At 50.4% G+C, this 26,606-nt stretch overlaps 1 protein-coding gene across 2 annotated transcripts; it reads right to left on the reverse strand.

Annotated features, from left to right (window-relative positions):
• Positions 1-41: 41 nt before the first annotated feature.
• On the reverse strand, positions 42-26,054 carry LOC106974602 (mucin-12). Of its 2 annotated transcripts, XM_053213601.1 has the most exons (11): positions 25,875-26,011; positions 8,354-8,455; positions 7,757-7,884; positions 7,356-7,420; positions 4,465-4,616; positions 4,081-4,155; positions 3,804-3,966; positions 2,934-3,095; positions 2,277-2,344; positions 544-632; positions 42-383 (listed from the first exon to the last, which is right to left on the reverse strand). In XM_053213601.1, the coding sequence occupies exons 1-11, from the start codon at positions 25,936-25,938 to the stop codon at positions 342-344; spliced, it is 1,110 nt and encodes a 369-aa protein (XP_053069576.1). In that variant the 5' UTR covers positions 25,939-26,011; the 3' UTR covers positions 42-341. The 2 variants fall into 2 exon arrangements, with proteins under 2 accessions (XP_053069576.1, XP_053069575.1); XM_053213600.1 differs by lacking the exons at positions 42-383; positions 544-632; positions 2,277-2,344 and adding an exon at positions 9,022-15,384 and having other exon boundaries at positions 2,646-3,095; positions 25,875-26,054.
• Positions 26,055-26,606: the final 552 nt, after the last annotated feature.

Consider the following 26,606-nt stretch of genomic DNA (forward strand, 5'->3'; position numbering starts at 1 on the left):
CCAGGCCCCTGCAGGGGAGGGAAAGAAACCACTCACAGCTCTCTACTTTAAGCCTAGCTCTTTTATTGGGGGGAGGGGGAATTCCAGAGTGGGGCGTCTCTGGAGCAAACAATGATGTCAGGATGTCTGGGCAGCCCTTGGGCTCCTGGACAGAGTGTGAGAAAGCAGAGGGGGGCTCACAGCAGGGCCCAGACCAAGCCCACCAGCTCTGAGTCGGGCCACCTCAGGCCCCGATGTCAGTTTCCTTTGGACCACCAGGGGAGGTGGGGAGTAGCGCTGTCGTGGGCTCTATCTGCTGTCTTGTCCAAATCTGGATGAGCGGTGGGAGCCTCTTGTCTCACTCACTGAGCAGTTGTCAGGACCCTGGGCCTCTGGATGTGGAGCTGGGGGCGGGAGAGAGGAGGTGAGGCCCAGGAGGCTCCAATGGAAGTTACCTGCCTCTAGACCAAGGGTGCCCACCACCCCCCAGGCAGCCCAGGGTGGTGGATGGCAGGGCTGGGGGGAATGGAACAGCTACTAGCTGGGGACAGACCCCTGAGTCACCTCTGTAGTAGGGTCAACGTTCTCCAGAGAGGGCTGGAAATGGCTGTAGATGTTTTCAAGGGCGAATCTGTCTTCCTTCAGATTCTCATCTGCAGAAAAAGGGGCCGGGCTGAGAGTGAGCCTGGGGGGCTGGCCCCATGTGACAGGAAGACAAGAGAGAAACACAGCCCCCTGACACGCCTAGGGTCAAAAGTCATGGCCACGGGCAGGCTCAGGGGTGACCTGGGCGAGGGTGGAACAGGAGGAAGGCCCTGCTCGAGGGTCACCGGCACACACTGCCTCACGGCCACGGGAACCACAGCAAGCAGAAACCAGCAGTGCCCAGAATCTTCTCTTGGAGTGGGCTTTCAGCCGCCATTTTCCCAGTCCTGCACATCCCCCACTCCTCGGCCTCCAAGCCGCAGGCTCCAGGCTCTCCACGACCATTTCTTCTTTCTGCCTCCTTCAAGGTCATCCCAGGGACCCTGCCCTTCACTCTGCTCTTTTCCGCACCTGTATTCTTCCTGCCGCCTCCCAGCCGCCCACTGGCCAAGACTTCTCCCCAGGCTTCAGATAGGCCAGAGCTGGTGATGCCTCTGTACCCCTATTCACCAGCCCCCGTACTCAGTGCGCCCCCACCTGCTGCCTCTGCCCCGACCAGGCAGTGTCCCTCCCCCCATCCAGGCCTTCTCCCTTCCCCAGCCTGTGAACAACAAGCCTGGCCCAGCTCACTGGCATCTAAATTACTTCTGCTATCCACTCCTCCCATCCCCCTGTCCCCACCCAGCCTCATCATCCTTCACCTACATTACAGCAGAGCCATCCCCTTGGTCTCCCCACTTTAGGGCTGCCCCCCTCAATTCACCCTGAGTGAGCTGCTCGAAATGCATGTCTGGCTCCCTGCCCTTAAAGCCCCTCCAGTGGGTCCCTCCATCACGGCCCACAGAGATCTCCATGACCTCACTGGTATCTGTGTTCCTGGAAGCAGGAAGCACACGGCTTATGCACCAGCCCACAGCACTGCCTGGCCTGCAGACTGGCTCAGGTGAGGGTGCTTCTGCAGTCTTCTGATCCCGCCCTGCCCTGGCTGGACCGGGCAGATTTCTGTGCCCATGGAGCCCTCGGCATGGCCCTGTCCTCCCACCAACTGTGAGTACATCTGAGACTCTCACAGGGGGTGGTCTCTGGGGGCAGGATCCGGCTGCTCTCCGCCACCTGTAGCCCCTCCCCATTGTTTGTCTGGAGGAACTGGGAGGGCAGGACTTGCCCAGGGGCAGGGATGGTGGTGGCTAGAGATTCTTCATCTCCCTGCACCACGGGACATGGTGGCTTGTGGGACATGGTGGCTTTCCACGGCAACTGGGAATCAGAAGAGCCCGAACACACGGGATGCTCCTTGGAGAGGCAGTGTTTGAACCAGAGTGGGAGACAGAGTGGGATTGGGACTTGCAGAGCCCCCAGCAAGGGGAACCTTCCAGACAGAGGTGCAGTACTTGCAAAGGCATGGGGGAGGGAAAGGGTGGGCATGGGGAGGAGCAGAGAAAAGACGAGGGTCGGCAAGGACCACGTGGGGGCTCGGGTCAGGAGGCTGCAGAGAAACTGGCCTAGCCCAGGGGCGCAGCTGGCAGGACCTGTAAAACCAGCTGGCAGGACCCACGCAGCCCCCATAGCCACATCGTGTCTGGCTGTGATGCCTTCTCGGCCTATCTCCACCCACCAGCTTTGCCCCCACCCTTGCCTCTGGTGAGAAGTACCTTCCCAGATGCCTGTGTTCTGGAAGCCGCCAGGAAGATCTTCTCCTTGCCACAAATTGTATTCTTGCCTGCCAACAGAAACACCCTGACCAGCTGGCAGCAGGGAGGTGGAGGGAGCTTAGAGGGCCCTGACCTTTGGCTTCTGGAAAGGGCTGTCACTGCCAAGCCCTGGGTCAGGGAGGGGCCTGCCCCCAGGGTGGTGGCAGAAAACAAAACATCTCCAAGGACTGCCCTTCCCCCTCCTCCCTTCCACAGGAGTTCCATTATCGGTGAGATGGGAGCAATGGACCAGAATCAGAGGAACCCCCCTCTGGCTGCTGGAGGTGCTCTGCCCTGTGCTTCTCAACCATCTCAGGGTTGATTCCCCCCCCCCCCATTTTACTGCTGGGAAAGCAATGCTGGAGAGCTCATCCCCAGGGGTGCCCTGTGGCAGCCAAAGTGATAACACCAGGTAATGTCATCACATAATCCAATTTCAGGACACAAGTGTTTGGTCGCATCTCTCTGCCAAACAGATCAGATCAGCGGGCTGCCCTGTGCTGTTAACCAGAACTGAGTGGGGCTGGGTCCCCAGCAGACTTCCAAACGCTGAGGGCAAGGAGGAGAGCCTTGGGGTCTTGTGGCCCCCTTTCCCTGGGCCCGAATCCATAAGCTCACCTGTGCAGTTTTCTCTGGGATCGGCCAAGGAAGACAGTCAGGATCACCACCATGACCACCAGCAGTGCTCCCACGGCCCCCACACTCCCATACACCAGGCTCTTGCTGGTGCTCAATGCACACGTCTCTCCCCAGTACCAGTGTGTGTCCGAGGTTGGGCATCTGGAGACACACACAAGCTCAGGCCAGTCCACCAACATCCCTCACACCCAATCTTGCAAAAGAAAAAAATCAATGCCAAAGCACAGGAAGCCGGCTCTCCCTCCAAGGAAGGGCAGGCACTGGTTAGGAGGGACCCAGGTTAGGAGGCTCCCCAAGACTAAGGGGCAGAGAGGAGGTGGGGATTCAGTATTGCAGAACAGGATTCAGAATCTGAGTGTCAGATGCCTTGTCCCAGACACATCGTGCCCACTCATCTAATCTCTAGCTGGCACCTTGACTGACCTGTTACCATTTTTATATTTTATGCTTTAATGTATGCTCTCCTGAGCTTAATGCCCCAGCTATATATAGCTAGGAGTGATATAATGGCACTGTAGCTGGGATATTGAAAGGAAAGTGAAAGATAGAGATCTATGGATATAGATTTGGGAATTGGTGACTAAAACTTTCTCAGGAGGGGGCTTGCTCACTCCTAGAATGCCCACATCTATAACCTGCACCTCCCCCACCTCTGGTGGGGGTGGGGGGGGTGAAGGGACACCTGGGTAGAAGAAAGAGGGATGGGTGGGGAAGGACATGTCTTGTCAGCTGTGCCCAACTCCTTCTGCGTCCCCCCCTACCCTGACCCCTGCCCCATAACTATGGTGGAGGGTGTGGTCCTACCACTAGAGAGAGTGGGCACTGGCCTTAGAGGGGCTGGACACTCACAGGCAGTGGGGGCCACTGCGTTGCAGCTGGCATTCTCCCTCATTACAGTTCAGTTGCAACTTTGTCCCTGAGGTGCATTTGGTCACACAGGCCAGCTTCCCATCCAGCTCATCCACAAAGTAGAACTGGGCATAGTCCTTCGCAGCCTTCTGAGTGCATTGCTCTGGGGGGTGGGGGGTGGGGAAGGGTAGACAGCCTGGTTAAAGCGCCACCAGCCCTCATGTTTACTGCCCACACCCTGTCCCCCCAACACCTACCACTCTGCAGAGATGCTTACCCTTCAAGTCAAACCCCAGCATCACGTTCTCGCTCACGATGGTGGCTTCCTCACTGAAGCACAGATGTGAGGAGGCTGCCAAGCATGGTGGGAAAGAACAAAACAAAAACACTTCCCTCTGCCCTACTAGGGTCATGGCCCATCCCTAGATGCAGCTGGGCCTGTAAGCAGGCTCAGATGGGAACATTAGGGCTGATGACAATCTGAGCCCGCGACAGGGAGATGTTGGGGGCACTTTGGAGTCTGGGGAAATGGGGCCTGGCTTCTGGATCCCTATAGGGAGGTCTCTGGAGTTCCAGAAAGGAGGAGAGATATGGGGTGAGGGGAGGCTGAGGCATTCCTACCCTTTCCCCACCAACGTCAAGGGGTTTTAGGAGAGCCTACCTCTGCACTCTTCAGAATCACCAGATAGCCTTTTGGTCTCATTCATAATCTTGACCTTTATGAGTTTAGAGAGGTTTGCAAATAGTTCGTCAAACTCTGAAGTGTAGTTTGCCTCCATGATGACGTCATGTTCCACCACAACACTGCCATTACTAAAACCAGGAATTGGTGATTCATCAGTCACCCTATGTCGCCCACCCTCCCAGAAAGTGGGGCCCACAAAGCCAGAAGGGTGATGAAACACAATTAACTATGTGACCTAGAGGCAGGACAGACTAGAGACTGTTCCCTCCAACAGTTAGCATTCCAGAGGGAAGCTGCAGAGTAAAATGACCTAAGATGCCAAAATATCAGTGATCACAATAAATGCCATTGGGTGAAATCCATTCTTAAAACTGGAAGCTCTTGGGTGAAGACATGGTGGAATTGAACCATTGTGACTGTTGGAGGGAGGATCAAATGGTGCAGCCATTGTGGAAAATAGTATGGCAGCTCCTCAAAAAATTAAAAATGGAATTACCATATGACCCAGCAATTCCACTTCTGGGTATTTATCCCAAAAAATTGAAAGCAGGGATTTGAAGATATATTCATACACCCATGTTTGTAGCAGCATTATTCACAATAGCTAAAAAGAAGCAAACTAAGAAGTGTCCATTGATGGGTGAATGGATAAACAAGATGTGGCACACAGTACTATGAAATGTTTTTCAATCTTACAAAAGAAGAAATTTTTGACACCTGCTGCAACATGGATGAACCTTGAGTACATTGTGCTAAGTGAAATAGCCAGTCACAAAAGGACAAATAGTGTATGAGTATTTACATGAGTACTAATATGAAGTCCCTAGAGTAATCCAATTCATAGAGACAGAAAGTAGAATGGGGATTGCCCGAGGTGGGATGAGGGAGAATTGAGAGTTATTGTTTAAAAGGTACAGAGCTGGGTGTTTGTGTGGCTCAGTCAGTTGGACATCTGGCTCTTGATTTTGGCTCAGGTCATGATCTCATGGTTTGGTTTGTGGGATGCAGCCCCAAGTCAGGCTCTGCGCTGATAGCGTGGAGCCAGCTTGGGATTCTCTCTCTCTCTCTCTCTCTCTCTCTCTACCCCCCTTCAAAACAAACAAACAAACAAACTTAAGAAAAATAAAATAAAGGGTACAGAGTTTCAGTTTGGAAAGACGGAAAAGTTCTGGAGATGGACCATGATGCTGGTTGCACAACAATGTGAATGTACTTAATGACACCATACACTTAAAATGATTAATTTAATGATTAATGGCCACCTTTTGTTATGCGCATTTCACCACAGTAAAAAATACTTAAAATTAAAAAATTTTTAAATGGAGGCTGTTGGATTTTATTTTGAAAACCAAACAAGCATGCTTTTAAAATGAAGAAACATGAGGTCACTTTAGAAATATAAGATTCCAACCCAGAAGCTCCTCATTAGAAGGCCAACGGGGCACTGAGAGATCTTGAGACAAGGTCTGTCACCAGTCACAGACATTGTGACAGAGAAGTCAGGAGCAGGAGCCAGGAGTACTTAAAACAACAAAAACTTGTGCCAAAATGGAGACTGAAACAAACACTGGTACTGGGCAGGAGGTCAAGATGGAGTAGAGGATGCTGAGGCATGGAACCCCATGGGCATTTGACAGTATAGATTTCCCTCTTTCCTTGCTGGGAGAAGACACCTTCCAGGCTCCCTTCCCACCTTCCCTTCTGTCTCCTTCTTTCCACTTTCCTTTGGGGGCTCTGCTTCTCCTGTCTATCCCTTAGATGCTGGTGCTTCTCAAGATTCTTTCCAGGGAAATGTTCACTCCTATGCTCTAATGATTCCCAGACCATCTGGTCTACTCCCAGGGCTTCCAGCAACTTCTATCCAGGAAAACCAACACCAGTGTCTCCGCTGCAGACACTTTCTATCCACCACACACTGTTCCATTACTCAACCACTCAATGTGGCTGGGTCCCAGGCACTTGAGACTCCACATAGCCCACTCTTCATCTTCTTCCCCATCCTCCTCCTCCTTACCTTCCTCATCTCATCAAAGGGCACTCTACATTGCCAGCAGCCAAGAAATCTGGTGTCATTCCTCCTCTCCAAACACCCATCAAATCCTCATGATCTGCTGGTCCTGCTTCTTAAAGATCTATCACACTAGACAATTTTTCTTCTGCACTGTCACCTCTCTGATCCAGGCCACTCTAATCTCCATCCCCTGTCCACCCATTCTCAGTCCTGCAGTCAAACTGAGCTGTCTGCAGTGCCGATCAGATATTTTCCCACGTGGGCCCAAACTGCTGATACTTAAAGACTAACTTGGTATGGGTCATCTTTCCACCTCCTCTCCCACCATGACCCTTTTGCCCTCAAGCAGTAACTATTCTTTATGTTCCTGGAATCTGCCCTCCTCTTTCTCACTTCTGGGTGAGACTGAGCCATCCTTCATCAGTTGCCTTTCCCTGGCTCATTCCTCTTCATGCTTTAAGCCTCAGCTTAAAGCTGTCACTTCTTCCAGAAAGATTTCCCTCCACCTCACCCAGCTTGCATTTGAGACCTCTCCCATTGCACCCTGTGTGTCTCTTACCATTAACTCTAACCAGATCGCACAGCCATTTTGCTGTGTTCTGCCACTCTTTACTCCATGAAGACCAGGACCACTGGTGCAGGTGTATTCCCTGCACCTAACACAGCGTAGGCTTTCAATACAAGTTTGCAGAATTGATGAAGGCTGAATGAATGTATAAATGAATGGCTCAGAGCCTTCTGGTGTTGCCCGTGGTCTGGGGGCCCCTCTGGTCCAGCCAGGTACTGATACTCATTCAAGACAGGAGAAGACAAGAGAGCAGAGAGAAGGGGCTTCCTGCACCCCTCACATACTCACAACAGTCTCCTAATGATCACGCCTCTGTACTGGGGAAAGTCTTTGCCCATGTAAGCTTTATCCATCTGAAAGAAATGAGGCAGCCAAGTTCATACACGAATGGGGGATGCAGCAGCCCCTGTTCCCTGTCTCAGAGGCAGCTCCAGGGCCCCCTTCCCACAGGGAACCCATGGATTAACCCATAAGAAAGAAGGAAAGGAAGGCATAAGGATGCTACCTCCTCCGGGATATGGGTGAGGTGGTGTTCAAGAAAGGGGCTCTCAGAGGCCCCCCTCTCAGGACTTGGGAAGACTGAAGGGATCTATGAGCTGAGAAACTCCAAAGTCAGTCAGAATGAGCCCCTGTATCCCCAATAACATTGGACATCCACTTTAGGGGATCTGAGATTTCCCTACTCTTACCTGACTCTTGAATAGTTGAGTGAAATTCCAGTATTCTGGGGAGGATATGTTATTCAGATCTTTTGTGAAATTCTTGTTAGTCACTTTTACTGTCACACCTAAAGTGGCATTGATTATTTCTGGGATTTCTGTGGGAACAGATCAGATTATACATGAGACAGCAACCTCTCAGTAATGTCTTCTGGGATTAATCTCCTCCTGCTGGTCTCATGGAGGCAAAGAAAGTGGGTAGGCAGGTGGATGGAAATTCAAGAGACAAGTAGGAGTCACTGAAACTTTTGCCCCTTATCTCTGAACACTACAAGGAACTAGTGGCCAGGATCATGACCCAGAGAGAGAGAGCTAAGTGGAAGTCTCCAGAAAGGGTTGGAATAGAAACATCCCGATGAGAGGGGCAGATGGGCCAGTGAAAAGAGCCCGGGAGGAGGAGTCAGAAGGCCCATGCTCTACCTGCATTTAGACCCAAGCAAAGGTTAATTTTTCTCCTCTATCTGCACAATGAGGCAGTGGTAGCAGATAGTCCTTTCAATGTTACCCTCCTATTTAAGTGGTTAAGGAATATGGGGACAATCTGAAGGTCTCAGAAAAGTTTATTACCTAGGAAGAAGGAGTCCACAAGGGACTTGCATTGGTAACCGAAGAAGCCTTGGGCACAGACACACTCTTTTCCATTCCAGATGGTCCCATTCTGGCACTGGCCTGTGAAGGGGTAGAATTCACAGCGGTCACCATGGAAGCCCAAGGGACAAAAAATACTATCTCCCATTCCAGGTCCCATCATTTAGGCATTGTACTGAAAGAGGAGGATGAGAACCACTGCCACCATCTTAAGCTCCGGGGGAGGTGGGGGGGGGGGAGGGAAATGAGGAGGGACAATGGGGAAGATGGAAACAAGAAATGAAAAAAGATGAGCAAAGAAAGCAAGAGCCCTACAAGGAAAAGAAAAGAAAAGAAAAGAAAAGAAAAGAAAAGAAAAGAAAAGAAAAGAAAAGAAAAGGAAAAGAAAGGAAAGGAAAGGAAAGGAAAGGAAAGGAAAGGAAAGAAAAGAAAAGAAAAGAAAAGAAAAGAAAAGAAAAGAAAAGAAAAGAAAAGAAAAGAAAAGAAAAGAAAAAAGAAAAGACAACATCCACCCATGTGGATGACATGCTTTGACAACAAGAAGGTCCAGGAAAGATGAAACAAGACCACAACGAGGTCAAAACTGATTAGTTGATGAGAGAAGGTGGACAGGAGAGGTTCACAGAGTGACGTACAAAAAGACTTACTTGGTGTCATAGCTGAAGACTGGGTCGTCATCACAGTTGTATGGGTGCTAGTGAACAGAGGATGGAGAGTTGAAGACGTACTGAACCCAAGGACTGGAGCATGGGTAGAGCCATGTGAAGTGGAGGACAGAGGAGGAGAAAAACCAGAGGAATCTGTAACGGCTGAGGAAGAGTCAGAGACTGGCCTTGAGGACAAGCTAGGAAGAGCTGAGGCTAAAGAAGAAGTATGAGAGGTAGTGGTTTGGGAGCTGTCAGATGATATTGTTGTGTTTGGTGACCCTGCGCTGCTTTGGAAAATAGTAGATCCTCCTCTGAGGGTGGTGGCTGTTGGTCTGGAGATGTCTCTAGTTGTAGAAGAGAAAGTGAGAGCTGATGGGGATGCAGGACTAGAGCTGTCTGTGGAAGAGGGGATTGAAGTAGAAATCGTTGGTTTGGCAGAATCACTGCTGGTGATGAAAAGAGTGAAATTCTCACCCAAGGTGGTGGGCATTTGTCCAGAGACTGGGGGTGAAAAGGAATGGATGGGCCTTGATGAAGATAATGCACTAAGATCTTCAGTGGTATTGGGGGCATCAGATGAATCCATTGTATTAGAGGAATAAGTGGTAGTGGTGAAGACACTCGATTCCTCAGTGATGGTTGTGATGGTAGTGGAGGACAACAAGCCAGAACCTGATGAGGGTGCAGGACCCCCACTAGGAGTGGTAGAGGAGGTGTCAACAGAAACTGTAGAACTGAACAAATCAGAAATGGTGTAGATGGTTGGCTTTTCTGTGAAAAGTGTGGTTGTTTGTCCAGAGACCAAGGTGGTAGTGGATAATTCACCGGGGCTTGGTGTGGAAGTAAAACTTCCATTGACATTGGTGGAGGAGGCAACCACTGAACCAGCGGAGTAAGACAAATCAGTTATGGTTGTGTGGACAGTGGGTGCTTCAGGAAGGGATGTGGGTGTTTGCCCAGAGACTAGAGTACTGGAAATTAATTCACCAGGACCAGATGGGGAAGAAGAACTTGCATTCTCAGTAGTATAGACGGTACCATGTGGAACTGTTGGATTTGATAAATCTGAGAGGATTGTGGAGACAGTTGATTCCATAGTAAAGGATGTGGGTGTTTCTTGATATCCACCTGTAGTGAGAAAAGTTTCGCCTGAATTTGAAGTAGCAGCAGAACTTATGTTCTCGTTAGAAAGGGTGGTGTCTGAGGTTACTGTAGTTTTGGACAAATCAGGGGTGTCTGTATAGACAGTAGACCCATCACTTAGGCTTGAGGATGTCTCTTGTGAGACACCAGAGGTGGTAGAGAGCTGGCCAGGACCTGAAGAGGAACTTCCTTCAAATCTGGTAAAAGAGGTTTCAGAGGAAACAGTAGATTGGGACAAATCAGAAGCACTGGTGTAGACAGTTGACTCCTCTGTAAGAGTCATGGTGGTTTGTTCAGAGAGTACAGTCTGGTTAGAGAGGTCACTGGGGCTTGATGGGGAAGCAGAACTTGCTTTGTCTGTGCTATAGGAAGAGTGGGAAGAAAATGTTGGTGTCAACACCTTTGAGGTTATTGTATAGAATGTGGATCCTGGAGGAAAAGTTGTTTGTCCATCACCACCAGAGGTGGTAAAAGATTTGCCGGGGATAGATGTGGACATAGAACTTCTATCCTCTTTGGTGAAAGTGGTTGCAGATGAGTCTGTGGGTTGAGAAAAATCAAAGATTGTGCTATGCCCTGTGGATTTCAAGGGGACCATACTGGCAGTTGTTCCTGAGACAGCTAGATTAGTAGATGCCTCTCCAAGGTTCCATGGGGTAGCAGAACTCCTAGTGCCTGTGGGATGGGGGCTGTAGAAAGAAACCGTTGATTCAGATGATTCTGAAATGGTGGCATGGATTGTTGGCTCCTCTGTGAGAGTTGTAGTAGTTTGTTCAGAGATCCAAGTGGGAGTAGAGAGTTCACTGGGGATTGATGGAGAAGCAGGACTTGCATTGTCTGTGCTGTAAGAATAATGGGTAGAAAATAATGGTGTGGGCAGCTCTGAGGTGATTGTATACAAGGTGGATCCTTGAGGAAAAGATGTGCTTGAGTGTGCATCACCACCAGAAGTCGTAGAGGATTCAATGACATTTAATGAGGAAAAAGAAATACCATTGTCTTTGGTAACAACAGTCGCCAAAGTATCTGTAGATTTGGATAAATTGGGGGTGCCTGTAGAGAGAGTGGATTTCACTTTGATGCCTGTGGTTGTCTCTGCTGAGACAGTGGGGGTGGTAGACGATATGTTAGAACTTGAGGAGGATGTAGAACTTCCTTCATCGTGGACAGAGGTAGTCTCAGAGGAAATGGTTGATGTGGACATATCAGAAATGTTTGTGTAGAGAGTTCTCTCTTCTGTAAAGGAGACTGTTGTGGCTGTTGGTCCAGATGACTGACTAGATGTAGAGGATACACTAGGACCAGAAGGAGATGAAGAACTTCCCTTTCCAGTAGTCAAGAAGGTACTGAGGGAAACGGTAGGGTGTGACATATTGGAGACAGTTGTGGAGACGGCAGATTCCATAGTAAAAGACTCTGTTGTTTGTACATCACTTTGAGAACTGGTAAACGATTCACTAGAGCTCAGTGTTGATCTAGTACTTCCATCATCCTTGGTAAATATGGTTGTTAATGGATCTGTGGGTATAACGGAATCTGTGAGATAGGAAGAGTGGGTGGAAACTATTGTTGTGGATAGCTCTGAGGGGGAGGTGGAGAAAGTGGACCCCATAACAAAGGATGTTGTTATTTGTCCGTGATCAGCATTTGTAGTAAAGGATTCAGCAGTTCTTGATGTGGAAGCAGAAAGTCCTTCCTCCTTGCTAACAGTGCTGTCTGAGATAACTGTAGATTTTGATGAATGAGGGGTGCCTGTATACATGCTGGATCCCTCCATGAGGCCTGTGGTTGTGTGTGCTGAGGCAGAGAGGGTGCTAGAAGGCTGGGCAGGACTGGAAGGGGACACAGCACTTCCATCACCACTGGTATAGAAGGTTTCAGAAGAAATGGTTGTTTTGGACAAATCAGGCATAGTTGTAAAGACAGAGGGCAATCCAGTAAAAGTTATAGCGCTGTGTCCAGTGGTCAGGGAAGCGGTGGGAAATCCTTCATGGTCTGATGGAGTTGAAGAATCTGTACTATAGGAAGACACTGTGTATTCTGACGACTCTGAGATGCTTGTGGAGAAAGTAGACTCCATAGCTGTGGGTGAGGCTGGTGGTCCAGAACCAGGAGAGGTGGTTAAAGATTCAGTGGGACCTGATGTAGGCACACGACTTTCATCATCCTTGGTATAAGTGGTTGCTGATGAGTCTGGAGGTTGAGAAGAATCAGACACGGTGCTGTGCTCTGTGGATGGCTGGGTGACTGTAGATGCAGTCAGTCGTGAGCCAACTGGGCTGGAAGAGAATTCTCCAGGACTCGAGGGTGCTGCAGAACTGCCAAGGCCTGGGGTTCTGAGGCTGTAGGAAGAAGCTGTTGATTCAGATGAATCAGAAATGGTGTGGACAGTTGGCTTCTCTGTGAGAGTCCTGGCTGATTGTTCAGAGAGCACACTGGTGGTAAATAAATCACTAGGACTTGACTGAGAAGTAGCACTTGCCTCGTCCGTGCTGTAGGAAGAGTGAGTTGAAACTGTGGGTGCAGACACCTCTGAGGTGGTGGTGTAAGGAGGGGATCTTGGAGGTAAAGTTGTGCCTGTGTGTGGATCAACACCAGAAGTGGTAAATGATTCAGCAGGCCCAGATGTGGAAGCAGAACTTCCATCCTCCTTGGTAACTGTGCTGTCCGAGGTACTGGTAGGTTTGGACCCATTAGGTGTGTCTGTATAGACAGAAGGCCCCTCGGTCAGGCCTGTGTTTGTCTGTCCTGAAATCCCAGGGTTGGAAGACAGCAGGCCAGGACTCGAAGGGGACGTGGTCCCTTCATCATCCTGGGTGTAGGACGTTTCACCAGAAGTCGGTGTTGTTGACAAATCTGAAATGTGTGTGTAGGCAGTTGTCTCTTTAGTGAAAGGCGTGGCTGTTTGTCCAGAGACCTGAGTGCTGGTGGGTGATGGACCTGGACCCAGAGAGGATGAAGGACTTTCCTTGTCAGTGGTATGGGGGGTGTCTGGTGAAAATGTAGGATTTGATGAATCAGAGAGGGTCGAGGAGACTGTGGAAGCCACTGGAAAGAACATGGTGGTTTGGCCAAAACTACTGGAAGTAGAAAAGGCATCACTGGGACTTGAGGTGGGCTCAGGACTTCCATATTCTCTGGTAAAGGTGGTTACAGATGAGTCCGTGGGTTTAGAGGAATCAGAGATGGTGCTGTGGTCTGTGGATATCTGGGTGACACCAGTGGCGGTTGGTCCCGAGACAGCTGGGCTGATGGATGCCTCTCCAGGACTCCATGGAGCTACAGAACTCGCAGCGCCTGTGGCATGAGAAACCTCAGGTGATACTGTGGTCTCAGATGAATCTGACACAGAGGTGTGGACGGTTGTGTCACCTGTGAGAGTTGGGTCTGTTCGTTCAGTGACCACAGTGAGGGTAGAGAGCTCACTGATGCTAGATTCGGAGGCAGGACTTGCATTATCTGTGCTGTAGGAGGTGTGAGTTGTTGAAAATGTTGGTGTGGACAGCTCTGAGGGGGGGTAGAAAGTAGACCCCCCAGCAATGGATGTGGTTGTTTGTTGGTGATCATCCTTTGTAGTAAAGGATTCAGTGGTTTTTGATGTGGAAGCAGAAAGCCCATCCTCTTTGGTAACAGTGCTTTCTGAGATAACTGTAGGTTCTGATGAATGAGTGGTACCTGTAACCATGCTGGATCCTTTCACGAGGCCTGTGGTTGTGTGTGCTGAGGCAGAGAGGGTGCTAGAAGGCTGGGCAGGACTGGAAGGGGACACAGCACTTCCATCGCCACTGGTATAGAAGGTTTCAGAAGAAATGGTTGTTTTGGACAAATCAGGCATAGTTGTAAAGACAGAGAGCAATCCAGTAAAAGTTATAGCGCTGTGTCCAGTGGTCAGGGAAGCGGTGGGAAATCCTTCATGGTCTGATGGAGTTGAAGAATCTGTACTATAGGAAGACACTGTGTATTCTGACGACTCTGAGATGCTTGTGGAGAAAGTAGACTCCATAGCTGTGGGTGAGGCTGGTGGTCCAGAACCAGGAGAGGTGGTTAAAGATTCAGTGGGACCTGATGTAGGCACACGACTTTCATCATCCTTGGTATAAGTGGTTGCTGATGAGTCTGGAGGTTGAGAAGAATCAGACACGGTGCTGTGCTCTGTGGATGGCTGGGTGACTGTAGATGCAGTCAGTCGTGAGCCAACTGGGCTGGAAGAGAATTCTCCAGGACTCGAGGGTGCTGCAGAACTGCCAAGGCCTGGGGTTCTGAGGCTGTAGGAAGAAGCTGTTGATTCAGATGAATCAGAAATGGTGTGGACAGTTGGCTTCTCTGTGAGAGTCCTGGCTGATTGTTCAGAGAGCACACTGGTGGTAAATAAATCACTAGGACTTGACTGAGAAGTAGCACTTGCCTCGTCCGTGCTGTAGGAAGAGTGAGTTGAAACTGTGGGTGCAGACACCTCTGAGGTGGTGGTGTAAGGAGGGGATCTTGGAGGTAAAGTTGTGCCTGTGTGTGGATCAACACCAGAAGTGGTAAATGATTCAGCAGGCCCAGATGTGGAAGCAGAACTTCCATCCTCCTTGGTAACTGTGCTGTCCGAGGTACTGGTAGGTTTGGACCCATTAGGTGTGTCTGTATAGACAGAAGGCCCCTCGGTCAGGCCTGTGTTTGTCTGTCCTGAAATCCCAGGGTTGGAAGACAGCAGGCCAGGACTCGAAGGGGACGTGGTCCCTTCATCATCCTGGGTGTAGGACGTTTCACCAGAAGTCGGTGTTGTTGACAAATCTGAAATGTGTGTGTAGGCAGTTGTCTCTTTAGTGAAAGGCGTGGCTGTTTGTCCAGAGACCTGAGTGCTGGTGGGTGATGGACCTGGACCCAGAGAGGATGAAGGACTTTCCTTGTCAGTGGTATGGGGGGTGTCTGGTGAAAATGTAGGATTTGATGAATCAGAGAGGGTCGAGGAGACTGTGGAAGCCACTGGAAAGAACATGGTGGTTTGGCCAAAACTACTGGAAGTAGAAAAGGCATCACTGGGACTTGAGGTGGGCTCAGGACTTCCATATTCTCTGGTAAAGGTGGTTACAGATGAGTCCGTGGGTTTAGAGGAATCAGAGATGGTGCTGTGGTCTGTGGATATCTGGGTGACACCAGTGGCGGTTGGTCCCGAGACAGCTGGGCTGATGGATGCCTCTCCAGGACTCCATGGAGCTACAGAACTCGCAGCGCCTGTGGCATGAGAAACCTCAGGTGATACTGTGGTCTCAGATGAATCTGACACAGAGGTGTGGACGGTTGTGTCACCTGTGAGAGTTGGGTCTGTTCGTTCAGTGACCACAGTGAGGGTAGAGAGCTCACTGATGCGGGATTCAGAGGCAGGACTTGCATTATCTGTGCTGTAGGAGGTGTTAGTGAAAAATGTTGACGTGGATAGCTCTGATGGGGAGGTGTAGGAAGTGGACCCCTCCGCAAAGGATGTGGTTGTTTGTACATGATCATCCTTTGTAGTAAAGGGTTCAGTGGTCCTTGATGTGGAAGCAGAAAGTCCATCCTCTTTAGTAACTGTTCTGTCTGAGATAACTGCACTCTTGGACAAATCAGGGGTACCTGTGTGCAGAGTAGATCCTTCTGTGAGGCCTAAATCTGTCTATGCTGAGGCAGCAGGAGTGTGACAATCTGTTCACAATTGTCACTAATCGATCTTAGTGACAATCTGTTCCAGATAGCTGGTCAACCTACGATACTGAAGGACAACTTATAAGAAGTATCAGGGAGCCTATATATTTGGACACCTTACCAAAGGTGATCTAGAACTTTTGTCTTTTCTGAAATATACTAGTTTGTCTAGAGGGAAAGGTATCACTAGATAAGGATCTGGATGTTGATTGTGATTTATGACTTGGATTAGTAGTTGTATGGGTGTGGATTTTGACAAATCTGTTTGCCCTCCAAAAATATGTATATTCTGCCCAAAATTGCCTACATATTCTCCCCTAAGCACTCTGGGACATGTTTATTTAGTTGGGCACTCTGGCATCAATTTGAAAGGACAGTTGTATGCACACAAATGCCCCATGCACATTCTTTTGCTCCTCGCATTCTGTGATTTGCAAACCACATAGTCACCTTAAGTCATCTGGCTGATACTTAGTCTGACAAATCTCTTCCCCATCTCTTACATGTGAGACTCCCCCTACTCTATCCTAACAATTCTCACAGACCCAAGAAGAATAGGAGAGCTAAAGCACATTGCCATGGATAATTCACCCACTGCCTGTCCTTTCTCTCCAGACACACTTACTCAAGGGCTAGCCACTCTATCACTTTTACCTGGCCACCCTGTAGCCCAGGTGAGCTATTCCTCCTCCCTGGCCCCACAGCCCATGCAATAAACTATAGTTGTCTAATAGTAAGAGTGCTGGGAATGCCTCCTGGGACTGGAGGTCTCATTCTGACATCTCTTCGCCACTTAGAACATGTGATTACACGTGTAAGACTCTATTCTCCTACATAAAGGGGGACTATAATCCTGTCTCCTCTTTGTCCTGCCTATGAAATGAGTAGGATCAAATATGGAAGGAATCTTTGTGACAATAGTGCCATAAAGCTAGGGAGTCTTAGGAATTCTACAAGATGGTATAAGGGGACTTCCTCAAAAGGGCAGGAGAAGCAGCCTCTTGTCCCTCCTGTCAGTACCTCCTCCCTCCCCAAAGATGCCTGGGAACTGTGCCTTTCTCACCTCTCGTGAGGATGGACCTTTGCCACTGGCAGAAATGACCATGGAAACCTTCAGGGCAGGGCCACCCTCTGCCATTCCAGATACCACATTTTCACTCCCTGTTATAGGGAGGGGCCAGGAACTGAACAAGGACTGGAATCCAGGGTAAGTGGGGAGTGGACAATTAGTCAGGTTGGGTCATTCACATCAACAGTTCTGGATCCTTGGTTTTGCAGACCATCATCTCGGGAAGAGCACTACCAAATCACTGGTGGATGAGTTCAGGTCAAAGGTGTAATAATGGCTAAGACTTTTAGAATTTGACATTAATGAGAAAGATTGAAAAGATTGCTTGGCTATTTTTAAGACAATAGATATGTTTGTTTTGCCCAATCCTCTTGCCTCCAAGTTAGACTTTGCCTAATTCAGCATGATGGGAGCAGAGGGCCTGAGCTGGGGAAGCTGCCAAGGTGGGGGGTCATCCTTGAGTCATGGGTATAAGGAGGATCAGAGAGAGAGGCAGCACACAGGGGCTCTGGTCAACACACAGCAGAGTGTGGCAAGGCTCAGAGTAAACCCAGGCATGGCTATAGGACCTCAGAGCCGCTTTCTCTTTCCTCTCACCCTTCCCTTGAGCCTTGGCCACTCTGTCCTCCTGCCTCTGAGGGCACCTCATCCACTTGCCCCTCTGAAGCCCTCTTTGTATCTGACCTAGAGGCTACTGCAGTCCTCAATCTCTCTACCTTGTGTGCCCCTGGGAAAGCCACTTCTCAGCTCTGCCCCACCCTTGTCCAGGCTCTCATCCAAAGAGAAGTTCCTTGTGACTGCCAGAACCATGCTGGATGCTGGGGATAGCCAGCCACTCAGCCCCCCCAAACCAGTCCTCGCTGGGGCTCCTGGCCCCCCAGGGCAATGTGGGGGTAGTGGAGGTCCACATGTAAGGGAGGTGGGAGCGACCATGGCGGGGGGCGTGAGGAGGGAGAGAACAGCCCCTATGCCTTTCTTATCAAGAAAGACTTCAAAAAGAAAGTAATATCTGGGCTGCTATTTTCCCATTCTTTAAAAGAGTTTCATGGATTTAGGCATTATAAATTTTATTGGACTCTTTAAGTTATAAAAGTAGACTGTGTTTGTTGTGACAAGTCAAACAATGAAAAGGCACATAAAGGCAGTTTATGGTGGTGTCTCTAACTGAATCACAAAGAATGAATAGAGGTGGGGAGGGCTGGCATATATTGGCCGCCTATCAGAGTCCCATACTAGCCTTATCACAACTGGAACTCAGTGGTTGTGTAGGGAACTGCCTGCACACTCCACTGACCCTCATCCCTCCCCAGAGCAGAATCTCCCCAGTCACAGAGAGCACTTCTGTCCTGTTCAGCCTGACCCACAGCGGGTGTTCAATGAGCATTTCTGAAGTAAATGAGTAAATGATTACTGGAAAGTCCACTGGACCCTTCTTCCTAATGTTTTAATGTTACATAATACTATTCTGTGAGGCAGGCATTACTATTTCGATCTCAAATATTAACTAGAGTTCCAAAGGTTAAATTCTCTCCAAGCTCACCCAGCTGGCAGGATAGCATCCAAGAGAGAGAAGTGGGGCAGGGCAAAGGCTAGTAAAGCAGGGGTGAGGCCAGCTCTGGACTTGGCGGAGCAACAGTGAGTGAAGAACGCCCCGCGAAAAGGCCATGGTCCCAACTGTACCTTAGAAGAAGAGAGCCCTGGAGTGAAGGGGCAACAAGGGTAGAGGCACAGAGATTGGTGAGGCCATGGCAGGGACATGGAGGGCCACCAGGGACCCCAACTATGGCCAGGACACTCATCGAAATGGACTTCGGACATCCTGCTGTCTTTCATTCTTATTCCTGGATTCATACCGTTTACTCTAGTTGCCATTCAATCTGTCCTTAAAATAGCCACATCTCTACTACAGCTGCCTCTCAGGGCACACTGATGAGCTCTGAGTGCCTGAATCCCTGTCCATCTCACCTAGCTGCCCTCCCACCTTCTGGAATCTCTCATATCCTTCAGGTTCTGAGACACCACCACACCCTTATTATCCTTCTCCTCGCTCCTCCTCTTCCTGTTCACTAAGACGGACCCCCAAGGTATAGGCTCTGCTGCACCTCCCACCTCCTGGCGGGCAACTCCTTCAGTGCTCAAGGCTTTCACTCACTCCTGGGAGGGACAAGGACACGGTGCCCTGGCTGAAGAGCATCAGATCCCTCCCAGCCCAGGATTCTGGTGGCAATGGTGCCCCCAAAGGATGCGGCAGAGCAGGTGAAGTTGTCCTTCCCAAAGGCAACCTCCAGGGTCAGGGATGCTCCCCTAGGAAGCTGGACAAAGGAGAAGCACAGCCATTCTCCAAGGAAAGAATTTCAAATGGTCAACCAGCCTACAAGAAGAAAAAAGTAAATAAACTTCACCAGTGAGCAAAGAAATTCAAAACAAAGCAAGATGCTACTTATTTTTACCTATCAAATTGCACCCCCATTTAATTGTGATATTAAATGATAATGACAGCAGGTGTTGGGTGTCCATGGACTTCACTTGGTATTATACTTCCAAAGGAGAATTTTTTTTTTATTTTAGAGAGTGGGGAGGAGCAGAAGAAATGAGAGAGAGAGAGAGAGAGAGAGAGAGAGAGAGAAAGGATCCCAAGCAGGCTCCGTGCTCAGCACGGAGCCTGACAGGGGCTTAATCCCACAACCATGGGATCATGACCTGAGCTGAAATCAAGAGTTGGACACTAAACTGACTGAGCCAACCAGGTGTCCCCAAAGAATAATTTGAAAATATGCACCAGGGACCATCGGCAGACTTGTACCATTCTTAGTGACCCCACTTTTAGACGTTGATTCTAAAATAAAGTCACCTGGGATGTCTGGGTGGCTCAGTACGTTAAGCATCTGACTTCGGCTCAGGTCATGATCTCACAGTTCATGAGTTCGAGCTCCCCATCCCCACATCAGACTCTGTGCTGACAGTGCAGAGCCTGCTTGATATCCCCCCCCCATCTGCCCCTCCCCACCAAAGCTTTCTCTCTCAAAATAAATAAATAATTTTTTAAAAAAAGAGGATAACTTCCTTAAAAAATAAACAAAGTAACTTGATGCAGATTTTTAAATTTTTTCTTACAAGAATGTTTATTACATCATTATTTATTATAATGATGAATAGGCTAAAAGTGTCCAGGAATAGAGGAAGAAGAGACTGGTTGGAGAACTATAATCTTCCATAGAATGGAATATTGAGGGGCCCCTGGGTGGTTCAGTCAGTTAAGCATCTGACTTCAGCTCAGGTCATGATCTCACGGTTCATGAGTTCGAGCCCCGCGTCAGGCTCTGTGCTGACGGCTCTCTCTTTCAAAAATAAATAAACATTAAAAAATTTATATGTGTAAAAAAAGAATGGAATATTGATGGCCATTAAAACATGTACTGCCGGGGAGCCTGGGTGGCTCAGTCGATTAAGCGTCCGACTTCAGCTCAGGTCACTATCTCAAGGTCCGTGAGTTCGAGCCCCGCGTCAGGCTCTGGGCTGATGGCTCAGATCCTGGAGCCTGCTTCCGGTTCTGTGTCTCCCTCTCTCTCTGCCCCTCCCCCGTTCATGCTCTGTCTCTCTCTGTCTCAAAAATAAATAAACATTAAAAAAAAAACACATACTGCCAATAGAATAAATCTAAACACATACTCAGAAATATACGAAAATGTTCACAATGTTTCTCTGAGTGGTAAGGTTAAGCAAAATTTTCTTCCTTTTGTTTGCCTATATTTTCCCTATGTTATACAACAAATATGCACTCATGGTATCATGTTTAAAACCTATGTGCCATAAAAATAAAAGGTTAGATGTATCCAACACCTTGGAAAATGCAGGAAAATCACTCATGGTTAATGATTCCCAAGCTGGGATTCCTCACACTCTCGTGATCAAAATGCTTAACAAAAATGGTCTACAGCTGACCCTTGAATAGCACGGCTTTGAACTGCGCGGGTCCACTTGCCCACAGATCTTTTCCAGGACAGCACTGTAAATGTATTTTCTCTTCTTTATGATTTTTGTAATCTAATACTTTCTTTTCTCTAGCTCACTTTATCGTAGAAATGCGGTATATAATACACAGAACACCCAAAATATGTGTCAACTGACTGTTTATGTTATCGGTTAGGCTTCTGGTCAACAGTAAGGCTGTGAGTAGTTACGTTTTGAGGGAGTCAAGAGTAACATGGGGATTTTCGACTACACAGCGGTCAGCGCCCCAACCCCTGTGTCGTTCAGGGGTCAACCGTATTTGCCCATGTTGCAGTTGCATTAACTCACCATCAAAGACACTAGCTCTCCTACCAAACAAGCAAAATTTGCTGCTTTCCTGCCCTATTGATAGTTTTTACTTCTTTGCATTACGGGTGTTTAGATTTTCTTAAAAAGCTAAGCAGTGGAATAAGGCAGCCAGGTAGCTGGCCAAGTCTTTCACTTGGTGGCCTTCTTGGGGAAAAGCCCTAGAAAGCAAGTCTGAAGACCGCCACCAAGACGTGAGACTGTTTCCTCCTGCCACCTCCAAAATACATTGGTGCCTGAGGTGGACTCAGTCAATGGGGCCCACAGGAGCAGCCCCGAAGGCTGGGGTGCGAGCGGGGCCCATGAGTGCCTCCAGGATCAGCCACTACACAGCTGTAGGAGCTCGTGCAGTTACCCTCTCCAAACGTCCATTTCCCCCTGGAAAAGGGAGATGAATGATGCCTGCCCTGACCACACTGCTCCCTCTAGAAGATTCTACAAGAGAAAGAGTGTGGAGCCACTGGGATGTGCTTTGGTCACCCAGCCCCGGGAGCACTTTCAGCCCTGCCATGCATGAGCTCAGTGGCTTGGGCCTGTCTCCTTTTCTCTAAGGCCGATCCCACCTGGCAGAGTGGCAGTAGGGCTGAGGCCAGGCCAAGCCGCCCCAGCTCTCTCCCCTCCCCCTGCCCACAGCCTCCCTGAAAACAGGACAGCTGCTCTGGTTGCCATGGAAGGTTGGTGGAACAGATTGAATTGTATCCCCCGCTGCCCCCAAAAGATATGTGGCAGTCCTAACCCCAGAGCCCCCTGGGAATGTGACCTAATTTGCAAAGAAGGTCTTTGGAGGGGCTCCCTCTCTCTCTGCCCCTCCCCCACTTGCACTGTCTTTCTCTCTCAAAAATAAGTAAACCTTAAAAAATAATAAAAAATAAAAAGAAAGAAGGTCTTGGCAGATGTGATCAAGTTAAGCATCTCAGGATTGGATCCTCCTGAACTTAAGGCTGACCCTAAATCCAAATACTCATATCCTTAGGAGAGAAGGGAGAAGAAGATTGTACACACAGGGAAGGAGGTCGCTCAAAGATGAGAGCAGAGATCAGAGTTATGCCACCACGGCCAAGGAACGCCGGGGCCACCAGAAGCTGGAGGAGGCAAGACAGGATCCCTCCCTGGAGGCGAGCCCCTCTCTGAGCTCCAGCACCACCGGGCTTGGGTGGCGGTCCTTTCTGTACTGTTTCCATGGTGCCATCTAATAAACCTGACTATAAACTGGCTTATTCATCCTCCCTCATCCCGAGCACCGAGCACCTGCCCAGGCAGAGCAAGCCTCTTGTGTTTGCTCAGTAAGTTTATTACCGTCCCTGTAAAACACTTCCTTTTAATTGCTCGAAATTTATTTCAGGCAAGTTTCAAAGGTTGTCCCTTTGTCTATTGTGGACAAATCTGTTGTCAGCTTCACCACACTCTTCTCGATTTTGTGCTTGGGCGTTTCTACTTCCGCCTTCATCTTTCTAGGCCACAGAGCTCTGACCCCTCGGGCCCGGCCCCAGCCCCTCCACGACACACACTTCTACCCTGTCCCCAGCCAGCCCGAGGAGCTTCCCTCCCATACCCTTCCCGTGAACACTTTAGAACTTCGTGTACACGAAACAGGACACGGGCTTCCAATCCTCATGTCGATCCACAGCATTGTGTGGTCTTTGTGGTCCCTGTAGCTCATAGAGAATGGAGAATTCTAGACTGTGCCCTATTCACATCCGCCCCCGAGCCCCGGGTCTGGAGGACAGCTACCCCCAGAATCTCCATGGTCACCTCCGTCAAGCACCAGAAAGAGGCTCCTGCCCTCTCACTCACACAGGCTCTAGGGCAGCCTCTCCCGGGGCCCCCACAGCCCATCATCCGGCGAAGGGGGGCTCTCAGGGCAAGACAAGAGTGTTCCCTGGCAGGGCAATCCACCCCTGCTCAGGCCACAGAGGTCTTCTGGTGTCCAAAAGCCTCCATCAGGCTTTAATGCCTTGGTCGCCCAGGGGCGCTCCCTCACTTTCCCAACGCGCCATCCCGCACAGGCGCCCCTATTTTTGGGGCATTCCTACGCACATGTCCCCTGCACAGCCCTGTCCCGGTGTTTTTCCTACCTTCTCAGGTTGGCATTCCTTCTCCCTACTGTTTGCTTGTCCAAAACCTCATCAGTTCTCACAGTGAACTGGAGTACCCAGAGGAGGGCACAAATTAGAAAGAAAACTATAGGGGCCCCTGAGTGGCTCAGTCGGTTGAGCGTTTGACTTCAGCTCAGGTCACGATCTTGCGATTCGTGAGTTCAAGCCTCACATCAAGCTTGCTGCTGTCAGCCTGTCGGTGCAGAACCCTCTTCCAATCATCTGTCCCCCTCTGTCTGCCCCTCCCCAGCTTGCGCTCTCCCCAAAATAAATAAAAGGAAAAAGAAAGAAAACTATAGGTGCCAGCCAGAGTCTCTGACCTGACATCTGAACCCCTCCCAGAATACAAGCAGGGGGTGGGGTGGGGGTGGGGGGCGCAGAGGGCTGAGGTCCTCCAGTTCAGGGATGGGGCAGTACAAACCTTCTGTCAAATGGGTGGCACCTTGTTAATTATTTGCTGTGCGGCCCCAGATAGATCACTCTCTGAGCCTCAGTCACCTGTGTGCCTCCACTTCCTTACACAATCTTCCTTGTGAGAGTCATATGTGCTATATGCTGTGAAATGACATTGTGAACAGCCCTCTGTGGGTGGGAGGCAAGGGGGGGTGCTCTGGGTATCATCAGACCTTCTGGAGTCTTCTGGAATGGCTCTACTTGCCTGACCTCTCCACTCCTGACAGCTCTCTGCACTTAGAGAGAGATGCTTTCTGACTCTTGCATGCCAATGGGCTCACTCGAGTCGACACAACACTGAGCGCCTTAGGAACAGGGGGTCTCCGCTGGTGCGGATTATCTCTAACTCACCGTAAGGTACACAGAGGCAATGCACCTGCTGATTGTTGGACCCTTAAACATCACTGTCATCATCACCACCGCCACCCCTCTCCCCCAAAAGCCTGACCAGAGAGAGACCTGGGGGCTGCCTGGGGAGCAGGGACAGGGAGGACCCCTCCTGACGGTGACCCCACTCATAGCTTCCTATTCTCTGGATTTTGCCTTAAAGCTAATATCTCTATGGGGCGCCTGGGTGGCTCGATCGGTTGAGCATCTGACTCTTGATTTCAGCTCAGGTCATGATCTCATGGCTCATGGGATTAAGCCCGGCATCAGCCTCCACACTGACAACACGGAGCCTGCTTTGGGATTCTCTCTCTCCCTCTCTCTGTGCCCTGCTCTTTGTGTGTGTGTGTGTGTGTGTGTGTGTGTGCACGCGTGTGCACACGCATGCACACGCTGTCTCTCAAAATAAATAAATAAACTTTCTTTTTAAAAAGCTAATATTGGGGCACCTGGGTGGCTCAGTCAGTTAGGCATCTGACTTCAGCTCCTGTCATGATCTCACAGTTCATGGGTTTGAGCCCCGCATAGGGCTCTGTGCTGACACCTCCGAGCCTGGAGCCTGCTTCGGATTCTGTGTCCCCCTCTCTGCCCCAGCTCTGCTCACACTCTATCTTTCTCTCTGTGTCTCTCAAAACTAAACATTTTTTTAAAAGCTAATATAGCTATCATTAATGTACTTTCTTGGTGTCCTGAAATTCACAAAGTTCACACTCCCAGCCTCTCATCCTTGCCCATTAGCAACTCCCAAGGGCTGCGCTTCTGGGCCTCAAAGGTGTCCGGGCAGGGGAGAAGCAGGTACTTGAGGGTATGGTGGTGCCTAAGGGCCCGTGTTCGTGTGGGGGACGTCTCAGGACTCCCTGCGTGGGTTATCTCACTATTGCCCTGCAGGGCACCAAAGACTCCCTTCCCCATCTCCCCCTGCCCACTCGCCACCCCTTCCCACAACCCTACAGGACCTTCAACTCAAAAGCCCCCTCTTCTACCTGGGGCCTTGGGCTCACTCCCCCTAACACTCCTCACCCCAGCATCTGTCCTGCCCACCCCTTCCCTCCGGTTCTTCCTGGTCTCTGGGGTGGGGGCTCAGAAAGTCTGCTCTGGTGAGGGACCCCACGGGAAATCAGCTTGAAACCAGTTGCTTCCCAGAGAAATGGCCATGACAGGCTCAACAAGGACCCAGAGCCTGTGTCTCCCCCCCAGCCCTCCAACCATTTGTAACTAGAGGGGCTTTCCCAGGGTCTCCTGAGCTCTCCCCATGCAAGGGAGAAGCTGCTAAATGCTGGATCCTTCCTTCCCCCAGGGCTGGCAGCCCGTTCGGTGCCTCTTTGGAAAGACCCGGCCTCCTGGGCAGATGCAGGCCACAGGACGAAGGCAGGCAGAGGCCACCATCCAAGTGAAGAAAAAGTCCCCGTTCCCCGCAGGGGGAAGGCTGGAGAGGGGAGACGGGGGGAGGCCAGCCCCCTTTCAGCCCCTGGGTCACGGCTTGGCATAGGTCATCAACTGCACAACACAGGCCATGCCCCTTGCTCTGGACCCACACGTCTCCAGAGTGACCCCTTTAGCACCCCCAAAGGTAAGATGAGGTCACAGCCCAGGTCCAGCTCTTTGGCAGCCCTGTCCCCTGCAAAGGGAGTGAGGGAAAAAGAGGAAGCCAGCCACCTGAACCCTGCCTGAGGCCAGCATGCATTGGCCCCCCAGGGAATGCCAGCCCCGGTCTCACTCACCCCGTGTCACTGGGGCAGGTGCCCAGAGCCAGAGACCCAGTGTCAGGATCCAGATCACCAGCATCTCCCGATGGGGCCCTGGACGCAAGGTCTTCCCTCATGAGGAGGGACCAAGAAATGAGAGCTCCCAGGGAGGGATCCACCTATTTAAAGGACCCCGGAGATCTTTGCCTTGGGGAAGGTCAGCGCCTGGCCCAGAGTAGGGGCGCGGTGATGGGGCTGGGTGGATGGTGTGTGGTGACCACAGGGAGTTGGCCAAAGGGCAGCCTATCAACCTTCCCGTCTAACTCCAGGAAAGCTGACCGCCCACAGCCAGGGTCTCTCCAGTGGAAGCCAGAGTCATGGGTGGGGCAGAGTGAGAGGGAGGGACCGGAGACCAGAGGCGCAAAGAGTGTCTGACGGTTACCAAGGGGCGGGGGCGAAGAAATGGCAGGGAGAGGGTAACTATGGAGGGAGGAGTGACGGCCCTTCCAGGATCGGCCAGCCACAGGCCAGGCTGAGTGAAGGACCCTGCACCCCACCCCTGAGAAACCCCTCTTTCTTCCAGCCTTCCTTCTCCAACATCCACCTCAAGCTGGCCCCTTCCAAACTTCCAGTGCCTCCCCCCCCCCCCAGGCTCGCAACCACCAACCCTTCTCCTGGGTGGGGCTCCCATTCACACCTGAGGCTTTATGGTCCTGGTCTCCACCCCCAGCCACGCCAGTCCCTCTCCTGTCCAGGGCAAAGATCTCA

The sequence above is a fragment of the Acinonyx jubatus genome, chromosome E3 (assembly GCF_027475565.1).
Source record: "Acinonyx jubatus isolate Ajub_Pintada_27869175 chromosome E3, VMU_Ajub_asm_v1.0, whole genome shotgun sequence".
Classification (NCBI taxonomy): Eukaryota; Metazoa; Chordata; class Mammalia; order Carnivora; family Felidae; genus Acinonyx; species Acinonyx jubatus.